General features: G+C 41.4%; 1 protein-coding gene across 2 annotated transcripts in view; it reads right to left on the reverse strand.

The window, feature by feature from the left end:
- The window catches only part of STYK1 (serine/threonine/tyrosine kinase 1), a 52,537-nt gene that overhangs the window by 4,160 nt on the left and 28,506 nt on the right, over nt 1-19,871 (reverse strand). Inside the window, exons 2-9 of one of the 2 annotated variants that reach the window (XM_040235184.1) lie at nt 17,067-17,168; nt 15,807-15,925; nt 15,005-15,136; nt 12,265-12,531; nt 8,017-8,198; nt 7,394-7,477; nt 3,093-3,301; nt 787-827 (exon numbers count right to left, since the gene is read on the reverse strand). In XM_040235184.1, coding sequence (XP_040091118.1) covers nt 787-827; nt 3,093-3,301; nt 7,394-7,477; nt 8,017-8,198; nt 12,265-12,531; nt 15,005-15,136; nt 15,807-15,870 — 979 coding nt within the window. In that variant the 5' untranslated portion in view covers nt 15,871-15,925; nt 17,067-17,168. The remainder of the gene's footprint in view (nt 1-786; nt 828-3,092; nt 3,302-7,393; nt 7,478-8,016; nt 8,199-12,264; nt 12,532-15,004; nt 15,137-15,806; nt 15,926-17,066; nt 17,169-19,871) is intronic. The other variant, XM_040235183.1, reaches the window with a different exon arrangement.

Here is a 19,871-nt window from a genome sequence, read left to right on the forward strand (position 1 = left end):
ATCACCTACAAAAGTAGGAAACCTAATAGGCATAATATAGTTGATCCCTGGTGAACAGATAAGGGTATAACTTGGAGAATTTTGGAGAAAGGAGATGTTGGGGGAGGGAGACCTGATAATTTAGGAAAATGGCAAGTCTTCAGGAATGTAACAAAATAAAGCCGAACGAGAAATAAGATCTGCCCTCTACTTCTCAAACAAGACAAAGTGCTGCAGTTTCTCAGTCAAATGGATTAATAAATCTAAAGACAACATTTTTATATTTATGCAAGATCAGCCTAGGGGTTTCCCAGGTGGCGCTAGTGGTAAAGAATCTGCCTTCCATTGCAGGAAACTCAAAAGAGATGTGGTTTTGATCTCTGGGTGGGGAAGATCCCCTGGAGAAGGAAATGGCAACCCTCTCCAGCAAGAATTTGCCTGAAAAATTCCATGGACAGAGGAACCTGGCAGGCAACAGTCCATGGGGTTGCAAAGAGTTGGACACGACTGAGCAACTGAGCACACACAAGGTCATCCTTGGAATACTGCTTGGATTTTAAAATATGCCATGGAATTGTTAAAGTCTTTGGGGAAAGAAAGAGGAAGGAGGGAGACAGATAAGGAGGGAATCATGACTTTATAAGACTATCCCAAAAATCAAGCTTGGATTCTGAAAATGTGTCAGCTCAGTTCGATCTTCAGCAATTGTGCTGAAACCTCTTCTCACAGCAAATGCCATCTACCACACAAATAAACATCCTTGCATATTTCTATAGGGGTGCACACTACTTTGGGGACTCTCCTTACCTAGAGTCACCATCTCGTACAGCAGGATCCCAAAAGACCAGCTGTAAAAGAAACAAAGCTGTTTACTTCATTTTTATTTCTGCCTTTCATAAAGATAGCTCACTTAAATACCAGAGACCTTCAGTAAGAAACCCATGACACCAATACAGTATACTAACACATATATATAGAATTTAGAAAGATGGTAATGATAACCCTGTATGCAAGACAGCAAAAGAGACACAGATGTATCGAACAGTCTTTTGGACTCTGGGAGAGGGAGAAGGTGGGATGATTTGGGAGAACGGCATTGAAACATGTATAATATCATATAAGAAGTGAATCTCCAGTCTAGGTTCGATGCAGGATACAGGATGCTTGGAGCTAGTGCACTGGGATGACCCAGAGGGATGGTATGGGGAGGGAGGTGGGAGGGGGGTTCAGGATTGGGAACACGTGTACACCCGTGGCAGATTCATGTTGATGTGTGGCAAAACCAATACAATATTGTAAAGTAAACATAATAATAATAAAATTAAATTTTTTAAAAAAACCATGACACTGGCAGTTAATGGAAATCAAGGGTGATTGGTACAATAAGCAATATAGTTATGCCACTAGAAAATATTTCTGTCCAGTCCCCTTAGAATCTAATTTGCTTGAGAGCTTGATTTATGTCTCCTTTCTACACATTAATAGATATTTACTATTATTTGTTAAATATTACATATGAATAGATATTATACATTAATAGGTATTTACAAATTAATAGATATTTACTCTTATTTGTTAAACGCCATGAGTGCTTATGCAAATGCAAACATATTCACTCAAACATATAAAAATTCCCCTGTGCATCTTTTTCATCTTTTTTATTCCTTCCTGCTGAAATCCCAGCTTTTATTCTTAGTTCAAGGCCAAGCAGGGTTTATCATTTATCTACTATTTCCTCAGTAGATCTAACTGCCCTAACCTAGGTAAAACATTAACAGAGCAAGTTTTATACATAAATGGAGTAAGTAGTTGCCTAAACAATATGATTTGAGAGGCATATGTTTCATTATTCTACAGCATCATTGTGAAATGAGCAGTATCTCCCAAGGGAGTTTATTACTTCCACACCTCTATTGAAAAGCAGATATCAGTGAAACAGCAATGAAATGAAAAGCAGTGTCTTAACAGAGTCACCACATTAACTGATGTTCTAAATTTCCTCTGAAGCTCCTAACATTCAAGGGTGGTAAGATATTTTGTTTTATACCTACCTGCTCCTCCAAGCAGATGAGTCATATGGTTACCAAAAGTCAATTGTAATTCTTTGCAATCCTGTTTATGCCAATCATACATGTAACTATAACTACGCAATCAATTAAATACTATGTAGATTGATTAAATATACATGCCAAAAGCCTAAGCTCCCTGAAAACTAGGTTGAATGCTTGGAAAACATTCTCTAAAATCAAGCTGCTAACAAGAGAGTGTTGTCGAAATGTGTGAGTGAGACAACTGTAGAAAACTGGGGGAAAATTAACAATAAATGCCTGCAGTCACACTGCATCACAGTTGTTTTATACAAGAAATACAACATGTAACTTCATTTAGCATAGCACGTGTAGCCTCTTGGCCTCCCTCTGAAAGACTGATAAATAAATATCCATTTATATGTTTTAAGTTAAAATAAACTGAGTATATAAATACATATATACATGGGCTTCCCTGGTGGCACAGTGATAAAGAACCTGCCTGCCAATGCAGCAGAGGTAAGAGATAGGATTTGATCCCTGGGTCAGGAGGAACCCCTGGAGGAGGAACAGGCTACCCAACTCCAGTATTCTTGCCTGGAAAATTTCATGGACAGAGGATCCTGTCAGTCAGATACAACTGAAGAGACTTAGTACAACACATACATATATATATGTATATGTATGTAAATATATACATTTTTTCTTTTTATTTTAATAGCTCTTAGTTTAAACTTTTGATTAAGTGGATCTGCCTCTTTCAGATAAAACTAGATAAAGAGATAAAACTCTACCAAATCAAATCCTCAGATATTGGTGTGAATATTCATTTTTCATTTTTTCTCCTAATTAAGGCTTCTGATCTAACACAGAGGGAATACTTCAGGAGGCACTAAAAAGGATTGCAGATAGCTGCCAAATATGAGCTCTGCCACATAACACACATTTTTGCTTGAGAGTCTGTCTGACTTCAAAGCAGAGACTTCATGCATAGACTTAATTGACAATAGACCCAGTCATGTTCACAGGCAGGAGGACACTGAAATCAAGAAAGGCGGAACTCTACGGGGCAGGAACAAACCGTACATGTCTCCTTTGATGCCAGCTGGTTTCAGCAGAAGCCGTTCTGGGGCAAGCCACTTGAGAGGTATGACGCGAGTGGAGGAGATGGCCCCTCGGGAGTGAACTTCATAAGCCAGGCCCAGCCCACAGAGCTTAGCAGTGAGGTCACACTGGATTAGAATATTCCTGGCTGCCACATCGCCATGAAACAGACGCTTCTCCTGGAGAAATTCCTGTCAACGTGAGGTCGAAATGGATCAGCTCTCTGAGGTCATGGCTTGGGTCCCAGATAAAATGAAGCAGATCCTCGAAAAGACATTTTCTACCCTGAACAAGCTGCATTAATAATGGCATATCCGTTCTCCCTCAAACTCCCTCCCATCCAGGCTGCCACATAACACTGAGAGTTCCCTGTGCTCTACAGTAGGTCCTTGTTGGTTATCCATTTTAAATATAGCAATATGTATTTATATGGCTGAGTCCCTTGTCCACCTGAAACTATCACAACATTGTTTATCAGTTATACTGCAATACAAAATAAAAAGTTTAATAATAAAAAAAATTAACATGTCACATCCACACAGGTACTAAGTGGCAGTGACCAGAACCTAATATTCTAATTCATAAGAAGCACAATACTTATAATGAATCAGACATGTTGGCATTGTGTTTAAGATCAACAAACTGATACCAGAAATTCATTCTTTAAAAAAAAAATAAAAACTTTATTTTTTTATGAGTTGTTTTAGGGTGAAAACAATGTTGAGTGGAAAATCCAGAGCACTCACACCTCCTGCCCCTTAGTTTCCTCTATTATTAACAACTTGCACCACTGTGATACATTTGTTACAACTGATGAACCTATGTGCTCAGTTGCTTAGTTGTGACTCTTTGCAACCCCATGGACTGTAGCCCACCAGGCTCCTCTGTCCATGGGATTTCCCAGACAAGAATACTGGAGTGGTTCACCATTTCTTCCTCCAGGAGATCTTCCAGATACAGGGATCAAACCCAAGTCTCTTCTTGCATTTTCTGCTTTGGGAGGCGGATTCTTTATGACTGTTCCATTTGGGAAGCCCTATGTGCTTAGTCACTCAGTTGGGTCTGACTCTTTTTGATTCCATGGACTGTAGCCCTCCAGGCTCTTCTGTCCATGGGATTCTCCAGGCAAGGATACGGGAGTGGGTTGCCATGCCCTCCTCCAGGGGATCTTCCTAACTCAGGAATTGAACCAGGGTCTCCTGAAATGCAGGCAGATTGCTTACCAGCTGAGTTACCAGGGAAGCCCTATACAGGTACACTGTTTTCAACTGGAGTCCAGAGCTTACAAATAAGCGCACTTTTTGTGTTGTACATTCTCTGGGTCTGACATTGATCCATACATTTTTGAAACATTGATATACCCTTTTTATATTTGAAGACAAATTTATTAGTAAATATACTAGCTTTGCTTTAAACAAACAAACCAAAAATAGCAAACTGAGCAAATAAGCCAAATAATATTCATACTGGGTTTGGAAAATAAAATCTCATATTCTGAATCCAGCCCTGGCCTGATTTCACATTTTTCTAAAATGCTGGGCTGGAGGAAGGACAAGCTGCAATCAAGATTGCTGGGAGAAATATCAATAACCTCAGATATGCAGATGACACCACCCTTATGGCAGAAAGTGAAGAGGAACTAAAAAGCCTCTTGATGAAAGTGAAAGAGGAGAGTGAAAAAGTTGGCTTAAAGCTCAACATTCAGAAAATTAAGATCATGGCATCTGGTCCGATCACTTCATGGGAAATAGATGGGGAAATAGTAGAAACAATGGCTGACTTTATTTTTCTGGGCTCCAAAATCACTGCAGATGATGATTGCAGCCATGAAATTAAAAGATAACTTGGAAGGAAGGTTATGACCATCTTAGATAGCATATTGAAAAGCAGAGACATTACTTTGCCAACAAAGGTCCATCTAGTCAAGGCTATGGTTTTTCCAGTGGTCATGTATGGATGTGAGAGTTGGACTATAAAGAAAGTTGAGCACCGAAGAATCAATGCTTTTGAACTTGGTGTTGGAGAAGGCTCTTGAGAGTCCCTTGGACTGCCAGGAGATCCAACCAGTCCATCTTAAAGGAGATCAGTCCTGGGTGTTCATTGGAAGGACTGATGTTGAAGCTGAAATTCCAATACTTTGGCCACCTGATGCAAAGAGCTGACTCATTGGAAAAGACCCTGATGCTGGGAAAGGTTGAGGGCAGGAGGAGAAGGGGACGACAGAGGATAAGATGGTTGGATGGCATCACCAAGTCGATGGACATGGGCTTGGGTAGACTCCAGGAGTTGGTGATGGACAGGGAGGCCTGGCGTGATGCGGTTCATGGGGTCGCAAAGAGTCGGACACGCCTGAGCGACTGAAATGAACTGAACTGAACTGAGAGACCAGCTAGACAAGGAAAAGAGAAGTAGGTTTAAAATACGTAGTAGCAGTCTCCCAAACTGGTCTGCAAGATCAAATCAGTCAATCCTAAAGGAAATCAACCTTGAATATTCATTGGAAGGACTGATGCTGAAGCTGAAACTCCAATACTTTAGTCACCTGATGGGAAGAGCCAACTCATTGGAAAAGCCTCTGATGCTGGGAAAGATTGAAGGCAAAAGGAGAAGAGGGCAGCAGAGGATGAGATGGTTAGATAGCTTCACCAACTCAATGGACATGAATCTGAGCAAACTCTGGGAGACAACGAAGCATGGGGAAGCCTGGCATGTTGCAGGCCATGGGGTCACAAAGAGTCAGATACAACTTAGTGTCTGCACAACAACGATGCATAGCAAAACTGTCACAATAGCAAATTAATATACAATTTTACATCATCTCATTTTGTCCCTAAAGTAACTAGATGAGGTAAGTTAGGGAAGTAGCTTTCTGATAAAATAAATGATTACACAAGGCCACATAGATATTAAGTGACCAGAGCCAGGTATTCTAATTCATAGAAAATATTACAAATTCTACTAATACTTTTTAGTCCAGAAGTAAAAACCCACTCCAGTGTTCTTGACTGCAAAATCCCATGAACAGGGGATCCTGAAGGGCTGCAGTCCATGGGGTCACAAAGTTGGACACAACTGAGCTACTGAGCATACATGCAAATCAGAACTACCTGAAAGCTTTATAAACTGATAAGGATTTAACTCTAAATATACTTAACCAAAATATAGGAAGAGGAGCCTGGTAATCCATATTCTTAAGAAGTTTCAAAATTATTCCAGCACAGCCAAGAAGGTGTTTGAGAACCACTGCACCTGGATGACATTGATAAGACATGTGGGATCCTAGTTCCTTGGCCAGGGATCAGACTCATGCCCCTTGCATTAGAAGTGCAGAGTCAACCACCAGACTACTAGGGAAGCCCTTATTTAGGTTAGTTTAAAATAAAGAAATGATCTCATCTTCACCCCTTTCTTATTCCTCCTCTTCCACTTGTTCTTTGTTCCTTTTCAAGTATATGCAATTCCTGTCACATTCAGTATTACAGCAAGTCTCCTGCCTAACACATTCTGAGCTAGTATTTCTTGCTCTTCAGGTATAAATTATAAACATCCTTCTGGCTCTGTAGCCTTTCACCCATTCTTTTTCTCTTCCCAAATCTTCTACCAATTTATCTTTTCCTCTTTTACATCTGGCAACAGTATATATAGGGAAGGATGAGAAGGGGGCAGGAGAGGATGGGGTGACTAGATAGCATCACCAACTCAATAGACATGAGTTTGAGCAAACTCTGGGAGATAGTGGAAGACACGGGAGCCTGGCCGGCTACAGTCCATACAGCTGCAAACAGTCAGACATGACTGAGTGAACAACATGTGGACATATAGCTCTTGGCCCTGGTGCTTTTACCTTTAAGACTGAGAAGCCTTTCAAAACCCTTCTTGGGACTACCCTGGTGGTCCAGTAGTTAAGATTCTGTGCTTCCCGGGGCACAGGTTTGATCCCTGGTAGGGGAACTAAGATCCTGCATGCCTCATGGTGTGGCCAAAAAATACTTCTTTTTTAATAAACAATAAAAGAAATAAAACCCTTCCTGTTTCTTCTAGAAACCCTAAATCAACCACTTTCTACCTAGAGTGACAAATCCTGAATTATATTATCTAAATAATTTCATAAAGAGAAAACTGAAAACTATTTAGTGATGCTTGAGTTTCTGCCCCCTAACTTCCACCAGATTTTGCTTATAATATATACCCCATTTGAGAACATAAATATAAGAAATATGACATTAAATACCAGGCTAACAACAAAGATCACTGCCATCTGTTGTCACTTCTCCAAGCCTTACCAAAGCCAAAAGGACCTGCTTCCCAATGTGATATATTTGTTTCTCTGTGAGGTCATAGGGAAGACCATCCATGGTCATCACATCCTAAAGAGATAAAGAAAAAGGCTTTACATCAAAATGACATGAACAGATCTAAAGGGAAAAATAGGGAAAGAAATATTCTTAAATGCAGTTACTGAAGCTAGGGCAAAGACACAAAAATATAAGGACTTGGGAATTCCCTTGGCAGTCCAGTGGTTAGGAACCCACACTTTTACTGCAAAGGGGCTGGGTTTGATCCCTTGTCGGGGAAGTTAGCTTCCACTAACCACATGGCTCGGCCAAAAATAAATAAATAAAAATTTAAAAACTAAAAATGTACAAAAGCTAAAAGATTCAAGGAGAGATGGCATGAGAGATTCCCAGGTATGCAAAAAAGTGCCATGATTTACTGGACCAGGAAGACAATAAAGAATGTAGGTGAACAGCAGAATGAAGGAAGAACAGAATTTGTCAGGCTAATTGGTATGTGGACAGCTAATTGACCAGGTCAAGCCTTTCTTCCTAGTCAGGCTAATTGGTATGTGCACAGCTAATTAACCAGGTCAAACCTTTCTTGCTAACACCTCTGCCCCCCCACTCACCCGGCGACAGGTCCAGAGAAAGCTGAGCAGGTCTCCCTGGGCCGCATCCTCCATTACCATGTAGACCGGCAGCCTGTCTGTGCAACAGCCTTCCAGGTGTACCAGGTTTTTGTGCTTCCCCAAGTATTGATAGAATTGGATTCGTCCTAAGAAATCCTGCACCTCTTGAAGCCCAGTTGGTTCTGTGGAGGACAGAAGAACCATGGGGAATGAGCAGTCAGAGTGCCAATAAAGTGGGAAGTATGAGGCAGGAAGCAACCTCAGAGACGGTAAATTTCAAGGCCTCAAAGGTGAATGAGCGCAGACCAAGAGTAAACAGAAAGGGGATCAATTAGATGACCTTCGATGTCACTGTTCTTTTATCAAAGGTAACATAGAACCACAGTTCTTCAGAACTAGTTAGGCTTTCCTCTGCCTAATAGACAACTGTTCTGCTTACATTAAACTATTATCACACATACTATACTATTTTCTTGTTGTTTAGTCACTAAGTTATGTCTGATTCTTTTGGGACCTCATAGACTGTAGTCCACCAACCTCCTCTGTCTATGGGATCCTGTAGGCAAGAATACTGGAATGGGTTGCCATTTCGTTCTCCAGGGGATCTTCCTGACCTAAGGATGGAACCTGTTTCTCCTGCATTGCAGATGGATTCTTTACTGCTGAGCTACATGGAAGCCCCTGACTATAACATCAGCTAAGTTGCTCAGTCATGTCCGACTCTGCGACCCCATGAATCACAGCATGCCAGGCCTCCCTGTCCATCACCAACTCCTGGAGTTCACTCAAACTCATATCCATCGAGTTGGTGATGCCATCCAGCCATCTCATCCTCTGTCATCCCCTTCTCGTCCTGCCCCCAAACCCTCCCAGCATTAGGGTCTTTTCCAATGAGTCAACTCTTCGCATGAGGTAGCCAAAGTACTGGAGTTTCAGCTTCAGCATCAGTCCTTCCAATGAACACCCAGGACTGATCTCCTTTAGGAAGGACTGGTTGGATCTCCTTGCAGTCCAAGGGACTCTCAAGAGTCTTCTCCAACACCAAGTTCAAAACCATCAATTCTTCGGCGCTCAGCTTTCTTCACAGTCCAACTCTCACATCCATACATGACCACAGGAAAAACCATAGCCTTGACTAGACAGACCTTTGTTGGCAAAGTAACGTCTTTGCTTTTGAATATGCTATCTAGGTTGGTCATAACTTTCCTTCCAAGGAGTAAGCGTCTTTTAATTTCATGGCTGCAATCACCATCTGCAGTGATTTTGGAGCCCAGAAAAATAAAGTTTGACACTATTTCCACTGTTTCCCCATCTATTTGCCATGAAGTGATGGGACCAAATGCCATGATCTTAATTTTCTGAATGTTGAGCTTTAAGCCAACTTTTTCACTCTCCTCTTTCACTTTCAAGAGGCTTTTTAGTTCCTCTTCACTTTCTGCCATAAGGGTGGTGTCATCTGCATATCTGAGGTTATTGATATTTCTCCCGGCAATCTTGATTCCAGCTTGTGCTTCTTCCAGCCCAGCGTTTCTCATGATATACTCTTCATAGAAGTTAAATAAGCAGGGTGACAATATACAGCCTTGACATACTCCTTTTCCTATTTGGAACCAGTCTGTTGTTCCATGTCCAGTTCTAACTGTTGCTTCCTGACCTGCATATAGGTTTCTCAGGAGGCAGGATAGGTGGTCTGGTATTCCCATCTCTTTCAGAATTTTCCACAGTTTATTGTGATCCACACAGTCAAAGGCTTTGGCATAGTCAATAAAGCAGAAATAGATGTTTTTCTGGAACTCTCTTGCTTTTCCCATGATCCAGCGAATGTTGGCAATTTGATCCCTGGTTCCTCTGACTTTTCTAAAATCAGCTTGAACATCTGGAAGTTCACAGTTCACGTACTGCTGAAACCTGGCTTGGAGAATTTTGAGCATTACTTTACTAGCATGTGAGATGAGTGCAATTGTGCGGTAGTTTGAGCATTCTTTGGCATTGCCTTTCTTTGGGATTGGAATGAAAACTGACCTTTTCCAGTCCTGTGGCCACTGCTGAGTTTTCCAAATTTGCTGGCATATTGAGTGCAGCACTTTCACAGCATCATCTTTCAGGATTTGAAATAGCTCAACTGGGATTCCATCACCTCTTCTAGCTTTGTTCGTACTGATGCTTTCTAAGGCCCACTTGACTTCACATTCCAGGAAGTCTGGCTTTAGGTGAGTGATCACACCATCATGATTATCTTGGTTATGAAGCTCTTTTTTGTACAGTTCTGTGTATTCTTGCCACCTCTATTTAGTATCTTCTGCTTCTGTTAGGTCCATACCATTTCTGTCCTTTATCGAGCCCATCTTTGCATGAAATGTTCCCTTGGTATCTCTAATTTTCTTGAAGAGAACTCTAGTCTTCCCCATTCTGTTGTTTTCCTCTATTTCTTTGCACTGATCCCTGAAGAAGGCTTTCTTATCTCTCCTTGCTATTCTTTGGAACTCGGCATTCAGATGCTTATATCTTTTCTTTTCTCCTTTGCTTTTCACTTCTCTTCTTTTCACAGCTATTTTTAAGGCTTACTCTGACAGCCATTTTACTTTTTCACATTTCTTTTCCATGGGGATGGTCTTGATCCCTGTCTCCTGTACAATGTCATGAACCTCAGTCCATAGTTCATCAGGCACTGTGTCTATCAGATCTAGTTCCTTCAATCTATTTCTCACTTCCACTGTATAATCATAAGGGGTTTGATTTAGGTCATACCTGAATGGTCTAGTGGTTTTCCCCACTTTCTTCAATTTAAGTCTGAATTTGGCAATAAGGAGTTCATGATCTGAGCCACAGTCAGCTCCTAGTCTTGTTTTTGCTGACTGTATAGAGTTTCTCCATCTTTGGCTACAAAGAATATAATCAATCTGATTTCGGTGTTGACCATCTGGTGATGTCCATGTGTAGAGTCTTCTCTTGTGTTGTTGGAAGAGGCTGTTTTCTATGACGAGTGCATTCTCTTGGGAAAACTCTATTAGCCTTTGCCCTGTTTCATTTTGTACTCCAAGGCCAAACTTCCCTGTTACTCCAGGTGTCTCTTGACTTCCTACTTTTGCATTCCACTCCCCTATGATGAAAGGGACATCTTTTTTGGGTGTTAGTTCTAAAAGGTATGGTAGGTCTTCATAGAACCATTCAACTTCAGCTTCTTCAGTGTTACTGTTTGGGGCATAGGCTTGGATTACCATAATATTGAATGGTTTGCCTAGGAAATGAACAGAGATCATTCTGTCATTTTTGAGATTACACCAGGTACTGCATTTCAGACTCTTTTGTTGACCATGATGGCTACTCCATTTCTTCTAAGGGATTCCTGCCCACAGTAGTAGATATAATGGTCATCTGCATTATATTCACCCATTCCAGTCTATCTAGTTTATGACTATAACCTAGATATTAATATTTTGTTGAATGAATAGAAAACTAATGGTTGATATGTATATAGGTTCAAACTTCATAATTCTCATTTGATGTGTAAAGAATGACTTACTGACAGAGCTTTACATATTTGAAGAATAAGGAATCCAGGATGGTGTGCAGGTTACAAATATGTGTGACTATTATACAGATTAAGCTGAGGTGACAATCTTCTCCCAAACCTCAATATCCTAACCCAAGAAAAGATCTGTATTCCACTGCTTTCTTAAAGCACTCTGCTTCTGTTTTGTTTGCTTGTTTTCTGGAGAAATTGTTTTTTTGTTTGCTGGAGAAATTGTTTATTGTTCCTTCTGCTTTTAATTACATTCGATAAAAATAGCAATGATAAAAAGTGGTATCACACATTAAAATATTATCACTTCTAGACCTTTTGATTATGATTCTGGCTAATCCTATCTTTGTTCTGTTTTATGTACCCATCATTACTGGTCCACATCATATCAGTCCAAAAGAAAATGAAGTATCTGGAAAAGAAATCAAATAGTCAAGAAAAATGAAGAAACAACCTCAAAATCCTCATCCAAGAAATATTCAATAGGCAAAAAGTTAGTTTTAACAGCCTTGATAGGCAAGGTTGAGCTAGGGAAAAACCCAAAGAAGAACTTTTCAGTTCTTGAGTTTTTACTTTCTATTCCCTTCTTATGGTGGGCCAGCTGTGCTCACAACTATCTGCTGATTAACATCCTAACGTCTCAAAATCCTGTTTAGCATTCCCTGCTGAGCGTTCATAGTAAAAATGTTAAAGGAGGAAAAGAAGTGCAATACTCCTCCTTTTACCTTTTAAAGTCTTGAGGACCACACTCTTGGGCTTCGCAGGGTTCCCAGTGTGTATCATGGTGCGATAGATGGCCCCATAGCTACCACTGTGGATTTGCTCCAGAACTTCAGAGAATTGCTCCCGGGGCAGCTGCAGCTTAGCCAGGACTTGTGCAGAAGTTCGCAGAAGGCTTTCCACCGAGGTCTCCTCAAGTGGTACAAACACAGTTCCCCCAGGTCCTGCTGCTTCCTGGCTTAGGTTCCCAGATGGGGGCACATGGGCAGCACCTAAAACAAAGAGGTGACACCAACCAGCTTTGTCCTGGCCCCAGGGACTCCAGGAAATCAGAACCTCAAACAAACCAGCAAGAAGTCCCTTCAGAAATGGTCTCTCTTGGGTCAATGTGAGGTACCTTCAGGTGCTTCTCAATGAACCAGCATCAACACAAACCTTGTAGAATATATGCCATAATCCCATTACTTCTAAGGCAACTCAAGATGGACCTCTGAACACTGGTAAAGACATGTCTGTTCAGTCTTTCTCAGAATTCCAGTTCAGTATGAGTAGAGTCTAGAGACAATTCAAAAAGCTACTGAATACGTCTTCAAACCACGGACACCTAAAGGTGGTGATAACGGTGAGGGGAACTATCATTTAAATCAATGAAGTGACTTTCAAGGGTGAAACAGAGGTACGGATAAGTACTCAACTCTAAGCTAAAGTTATTCTTCTTCCCTCAAGTTGTCCCCAAAATCAAATTATTCCACATTTCCCAGAGTCTCAGTCAAGAAAGTCTTAGATTTCCCTAGCAGTCCAGTGGTTATGGGCTTCCCTTGTAGCTCAGTCGGTAAAGAATCTGCCTGCAATGCAGGAGACCTGGGTTAGATTCCTGGGTGGGGAAGATCCCCTGGAGAAGGAAATGGCAACCCACTCCAGTATTCTTGCCTGGAAAATCCCATGGACAGATAGGCTACATAAAGTCCATGGAGTTGCAAAGAGTGGGACACGAGTTAGTGACTAAACAACAACAACATTGAAATCGGTGAGCCTGGAACCAAGTGAGATGATAAGAGGGTTATAGGAGATGAGGCTAGAGAAGACTCTGATCATGTTAGGCCACTGAAAGAATTTAATCTATTTTTCATTTTAAGATGAGAAGCTACTGGAGGTTTCATGCAGAGAATTAACAGGGCTCACTTAGGCCTTAAAAGAATCATTCCACTGCTCTGAGAAGAACAGACCGTGAAAGGATACAGGCAGAAGCAGGGAAACTAGATAACGGTATATTACAATTTTTTATGAGAGGTGAGGGTGACTTGAGTCTATTTTGAAAGTTCAGTTACACAGGATTTGCTAATAGATTGGATACAGAATGTGAGAGAAAGAGGAGGCAAGGACATGTTCAGATTTCATTTAGACTTCATTTTACATTGAACACATAGCGAGCTGGGCTTGCCATTTATTATGACAGGGAAGACTATGAAGAGGAAATTGTGAGGGAATTTCAGGACTTCTGTTTTACATATGCTATATATTTTAACTGTGGTGCTGGAGAAGACTCTTGAGAGTCCCTTGGACTGCAAGGAGATCAAATCAATTAATCCTAAAGGAAATCAATCCTGAATATTCATTGGAAGGACTGTTGCTGAAGCTGAAGCTCCAATTCTTTGGCCACTTGATACGAACAGCCGACTCATTGGAAAAGACCCTGATGCTGGGAAAGATTAAATGCAAAAGGAGAAGGGGGTGACAGAGGATGAGATGGTTAGATAGCATCACCAACTTAATGGACATAAACTTGAGCAGACTTGGGGAGATAGTAGAGGACAGGGAAGCCTGGTGTGCTGCAGTCCATGGGGTCACAAAAAGTTGGACACAACTTAAGTGACTCAACAACAACAACAACAAATAAGAAAATTAGGATACAATTTAGAGAAGGAGAAGGGATCCACCACTCTAGAGATTCATATTGCTGTCAGGATTTTTTTCCCTTCTTTTTTCTGAGTTTTCCATTCAAGCTGACTCTCTTTCATCATATGCTCAGTGATATTCCAGAATAGCATGTTATCATCTTCTACCTCATGCTTCAAAGACTATTATGGGACTTCCCTGCTGGTCCAGTGTTTAAGAATTTGCCTACCAATGGAGGGGATATGGGTTCAATCCCTGACCCAGGAAGATTCCACATGTCACAGGGCAACTAAGCCCGTGCACCACAACTTCTGAGCCTGAGTGCCCTACAGCCCATGTTCCACAACAAGAGAAGCCACCAGAGTAAGTCCATGCACCACGATGAAGGGTAATCCTTGCTGGCCAAAACTAGAGAAAGCCAGGAGCAGCAGTGAAGACCAGAACAACCGTAAATAAATAAATTTTTTAAAATCATCAAGGAAAAAAAAACTATTATTAAGGCTACTCCTTTACATCAGAAATTCCAGAAGCACAAAATAGAGGTGAAATGTATTATAGAGTAAAATGTCATCCTTCAAAGCTCATTACAAAGTCTTTGGCTTTATCCCCAGGCTGCCTCCCCAGAAATTTGGAAATTTCTTGTTATATGAATATAAGAAATTCATATATTGAATTTCAACTCATGACATTCCTAAGAAAGGCTCGCCTGTTGCTCTCAACTCTACAGGAGGGGGACCCATACCCTCTATCTCATCAGAGTCCTTGAGATTTGAGCTCACTGAAGCTTGGGTCTTCTTTCCTACCATCTCCATCTTTCCCAAGTCACTGCCCAACCTGTTTGAATCTTACCTCGAGGTCCTGGAGACTGCTGGGCTCTCTGTCCTCTGATAAAAAGCCACAGGATGACGCCAAGGAGGATGAAGAAGGTACCAACTAGGAGGGTTGGGATGATGATGATTTCATACTGCTGTTCCCGGATAACTAGGTAGGAGATCAAGCAAGAAGAGATTGAAGAAGCCCCCTAACTGGACTCCCCCTCCCCTGAGTCTTCAGCTCACCATATGTGACATGATTATCTCTTCCTTTTGATCCCTCTACCGTAATTAAGATCAGCTTCCTGATCTGAATCCCTATGCCCCTGTTTCTCAGCCCAGCAAGTATACCCTGTGCCTCCTCTCTCATTTTTCCTGCTGAGATGAAAATGCAGTACATCTTTATCTCCAATTGCCACTCTACCCCACCCTGCCCCCTCCTTCAAAGAAAATGCTCCCTAGCGCCAATTGCTTTCTCACTACTCTCTTCATTTTATTAGAAATCAAATGATCTTTCTTCCAGAATCTCTTCAGATCTTGTGCATGCGGGCTAAGTCACTTTAGCTGTGTCTGACTCTGTGCGACCCTATGGACTGTAGCCCACCAGGCTCCTCTGTCCATGGGATTCTCCAGGCAAGAATGCTGGAGTGGATTTGTCATGCCCTTCTCAAGGGAATCTTCCCAACTCAGGGATCAAACCTGTGTCTCTCAGGTCTCTTGCCTTGGCAGGTGGGTTGTTTACCTCTAGAGCCACCTGGGAAGCTTTGTTCTGAAGCCCTCTTCAGATGTTAATCTCCATCAAAAATCAGAGGGCGGATCTCGGTATCACTTGTACTTACTACACAACTTGTCACTGAGACTGCATTCCAACAGCATCCGCATCACGCCCCTCTCATTTCCCATCACAACGCAGTGGTCCACTCCAGCGCTTGACCCCTTGAGGATGCACAGGGCACCACTGAGAATGATTCCCAAGGATTGAGTTGTTTTGACAAAAATAAAATGGAGCACACACAGAACTTTAAAACACCTCTCCAGATCACTGGTTATTAAGTATCGGGCCACCTGGAACTCTCTGAGCCACCAATTCATCTCTATCTATCTATCTGATATTCAAACGGGAAGAAATTGTTTCTTCCTGCCATTTGCATTTTATACAGCTAATCCAGCCTTGATCTGGTCTGATCCCTTCATGCCGTTGTTTCTCAAATTATTTTAAAGGCTCCCCTCCTGCCCGAGTCTCCCGCTCTGATGATCAAGTTCACAAATGATGTAAAATTGTGGTTCATGGGAACAGATGTGGGAAAGATTTATCTCCCTAGCAGTCCTTAAGCAGGTCTAATTTTCTTTTTCTGTGTATCTCCTAATTTTTTAAACAAAACACTTTATTTCATTTTTACACAAACCTAATTCAGACCATGAACAAATAGTTGGTGGATTTCAAGAGATGAGTTATACACTTGCTTTCCTTCTCTGACATAACCCTCCACTGCATTCTCACTACTAATGAGCAGATAGCAGCTATGAATAAAACTATTTAGCTTTGCAGCTCTCGAAGCTTCCTCTGTTCTTCATATAAATATAGACACAGACACTCATTCTTACCAGGGTATGGGTTAAAGAAAGTGTCAGTGCTAAGCTCTCTTCTCTCTTTTTTTTAAACAAAAAGGAAATATATTCATGATTCAAAAATAAAACTACAAAATGGTATACCATGAAAATCTCTTTTCTACCCCGTCTTTCTCCATCTACCCAGTTCCCAATTCCTCTTCAAGTAGACTATAGTTACCAGTTTCTTGTTAACCTGGCCAGAGATTCTTTATATGGTTATACTCTACACAATCAGCATATGCTGTGTTTAGTCATTTAGTCATTTCCAACTCTTTGTGACCCCATGGATTGTAGCCTGCCAGGATCCTCTGTTCAAGAAGATTCTCCAGGCAAGAAAACTGGAGTGGGTTGCCATGCCCTCCTCCAGGGGATCTTCCCGACCCAGGGATCGAACCAACTTCTCTTACATCTCCTGCATTAGCAGGTGGGTTCTTTACCTCTAGTGCCATCTAAGAAACCTTATTATTGATACTAATAACCACTAATACCTTATTGAGGCAGAGTGTCTCAGTTCTGGAAACACATATGCAAAGAAACCTCCCAGCCAGTTGAATCTTCTTTTCACTCTTCCTGGAGCTCCATGAGTTTTCCTGAGGGAATGAAAATTAAACAATTTCCTTACAACTCAGAAGGCAGACAGGTGTGTGACTGGTTGACAGAAGCCTAAGTCAACAGAGGAGTAGCCAGGAGGAACATCCCAGAGAGAAAAGGAAAGTTTGATTGTCTTATCTGTGGGTTTGCACATAACGAGGGATCTATGAAGTTAATGAATTGTAAGATAGCAAAGTCCCTCTGATCTAGTTTGTGAGGCAAAAAGGCAAGGTAAGAGTTCCCACAATTCCACAAGACCACATGAAAGGGAAAACACTCTGTAAGAAACAGCAAGCCTTGAAAAAGGATGGAGAGAACAAGGTCCTAAAAATAAAACATTAGCTCAGCCAGGACAATCAAACATAATTTGAAAATGTCATTCTGATTCTTATTTTCCTTTCCACTTACTTCCTTTTCGGTGCATTATCAGAGGTAATTATTTTTATTCAGGGAGCAGCCAGTTAAACGAGTTTGACTCTAGGAAGTCAGTCCTGTGAGTACCTCTCTTACCACGCACAGGAGAAAGAAAGGGGCAAGTGACAGCCAGCTCCAGCTTGTGAGCTCTGCCCAGAAACCAAACTACACACCCACTGACACATACTTGAGCACAAAACATAAAGTCCTGTGTAAGTGTCCCCACATAGAGTTGCTCAGGGTGGAAACCCTCAGTGACAACACATAGCCACGCACACCTATGTCCAAAGACCCAAGTCCATGCTCAAACCCTTTCACTTAGACGTCACACTTATACAGAGCATTCACCTTTGGACGCAACGTGACCTTCTATTTCATTTCCAGAGCAAGGTTCTCATGATCAGTTTTATTTCATCAGCCCTTTGTGGGCTTCCCTGGTGGCTCAGAGATTAAAGCATCTGCCTGCAATGCGGGAGACCTGGGTTCATTCCCTGGATCGGGAAGATCCCCTGGAGAAGGAAATAGCAACCCACTCCAGTATTCTTGCCTAGAGAATCCCTTGAACAGAGAAGCCTGGCAGGCTATAGTTGTTGGGGTCACAAGGAGTTGGACACAACTGAGTGACTTAGTTCGGCACACATAGCACAGAATTTAAAGACATGGCTTAATAACAGGTAGCAATCCGATGAACCTGGACACTGGAGCAAGGAGATAAACTTATATTCTGTTGTTATTTAGTCACTAAGTTATGTCTGATTCTTTGAGACCCCATGGATTGTAGCCCTCCAGGCTCCTCTTTCCATGGGAATTTCCCAGGCAAGAATACTGGAATGGTTTGCCATTTCCTTCTCCAGAGGATCATCCTCACCCAGGGATTGAACCTGCATCTCCTTCATTGGCAGGCAGATACTTTACCAGTCAGCCATCATGGAAGCCCAACAGGATATATAGAGAAAGATATATACACACACATATATATATATGTATATATATTGGATCATGGGAAAGAGCACCTACTTGGATTCCCTTCAGTGGCTCCCTTCAGTTACCTTTTACTTAAAGGACTATCCATTTTGTTGCAACTGATGGAATTCCATTCTTTTTAATGGCTGAGTAATTATTTTATTGAAGATATATAAGCCTGCGTTTCTGCAAACAAAGTACCCTTGTTTCACTCGAGACTTGGGTCCCCCGTGTCCTTCTTTTCATCGACTCCAGTCCCCAGGTCCTGGTCTGTAAAGACCATAACAAAATAGGAATTGGCTCACAAGGCTATGGAGGCTAAGAAGTCCTACAATCTGCCACCTGCAAGTTGAAAACCAGGAAATCTGAGACCATAATTCAACCTGAAGCTGGAGGCCAGAAAACAGGGGTTACAGGGTCTGAACTCCAGATTCTCCTTATGCCAATATCGCATGGTCTTAATCACTGAAACTTTGTAGGATGTTTTAAAGTAATTAAGTTGTGCGGATTCCCTGATGGTCCAGTAGTTAAGACTCAGCATTTTCACTACTAAGGGTCTGGATTCAATCCCTAGTCAGAGAACTAAGATCCTATAACCTGCTCAGTGTGGCTTCCCCTCAAAAAAAATTCAAATTATTAACTGAGTCCTACAGCTTTGTTCTCTCTTTGAAGATTGCTCTGGATACTTTCAATCTCTTGTGTTTCTTTTTAAATGAATTTTAGAATCAACCTGACCATCCCTAAAAAAAAGGCCATCTGGAATTTTGGCAGAGACTACATTGACTGTATCTATCAACTTAGGAAGATTGTCGTCTTAACAATATTAAGTCTTCCTACTTCCTATGGGATGTCTTTCCATTTATTCTGTTCTTGCTTCATTCCCTTCAATGATATTTTGGAATTTTCAGTGTACCAGTCTCATTTGCTATCAATAGCATTTATAGTTCCGTGGCCTTGAGAGGATAATTAGAATCTGTGCATGATTGGGAGATACCACTGAATGTTCTGTCTCTGAGAAAATCAGTTCTAGAACAGGTTGGACAATACATGCCTCCTAGAGGCTGGCCAGACATGCCATATATAAGATAATAGAAGCCCACTACTGATCTTTCGCATGTCTGGATAATTACACCGACTATAGAGCACCACTTCTGTGGCTCTCAATGTTAGAACCCAGTTTCTTTCTTTCTTTTTTTTTTTTCTTGACTGTCCTGAGTTGGTGTAAATTTCTTAGGATGCCATGAATCGGTGGGACTAGAGAGGGTATCCAAAGAATCACACCTCTAAATTCCTACCAAAAGGGACTTTAGACCACCTTCCAATGC

The sequence above is a fragment of the Oryx dammah genome, unplaced genomic scaffold (assembly GCF_014754425.2).
Source record: "Oryx dammah isolate SB20612 unplaced genomic scaffold, SCBI_Odam_1.1 HiC_scaffold_29, whole genome shotgun sequence".
NCBI classification, from domain to species: domain Eukaryota; kingdom Metazoa; phylum Chordata; class Mammalia; order Artiodactyla; family Bovidae; genus Oryx; species Oryx dammah.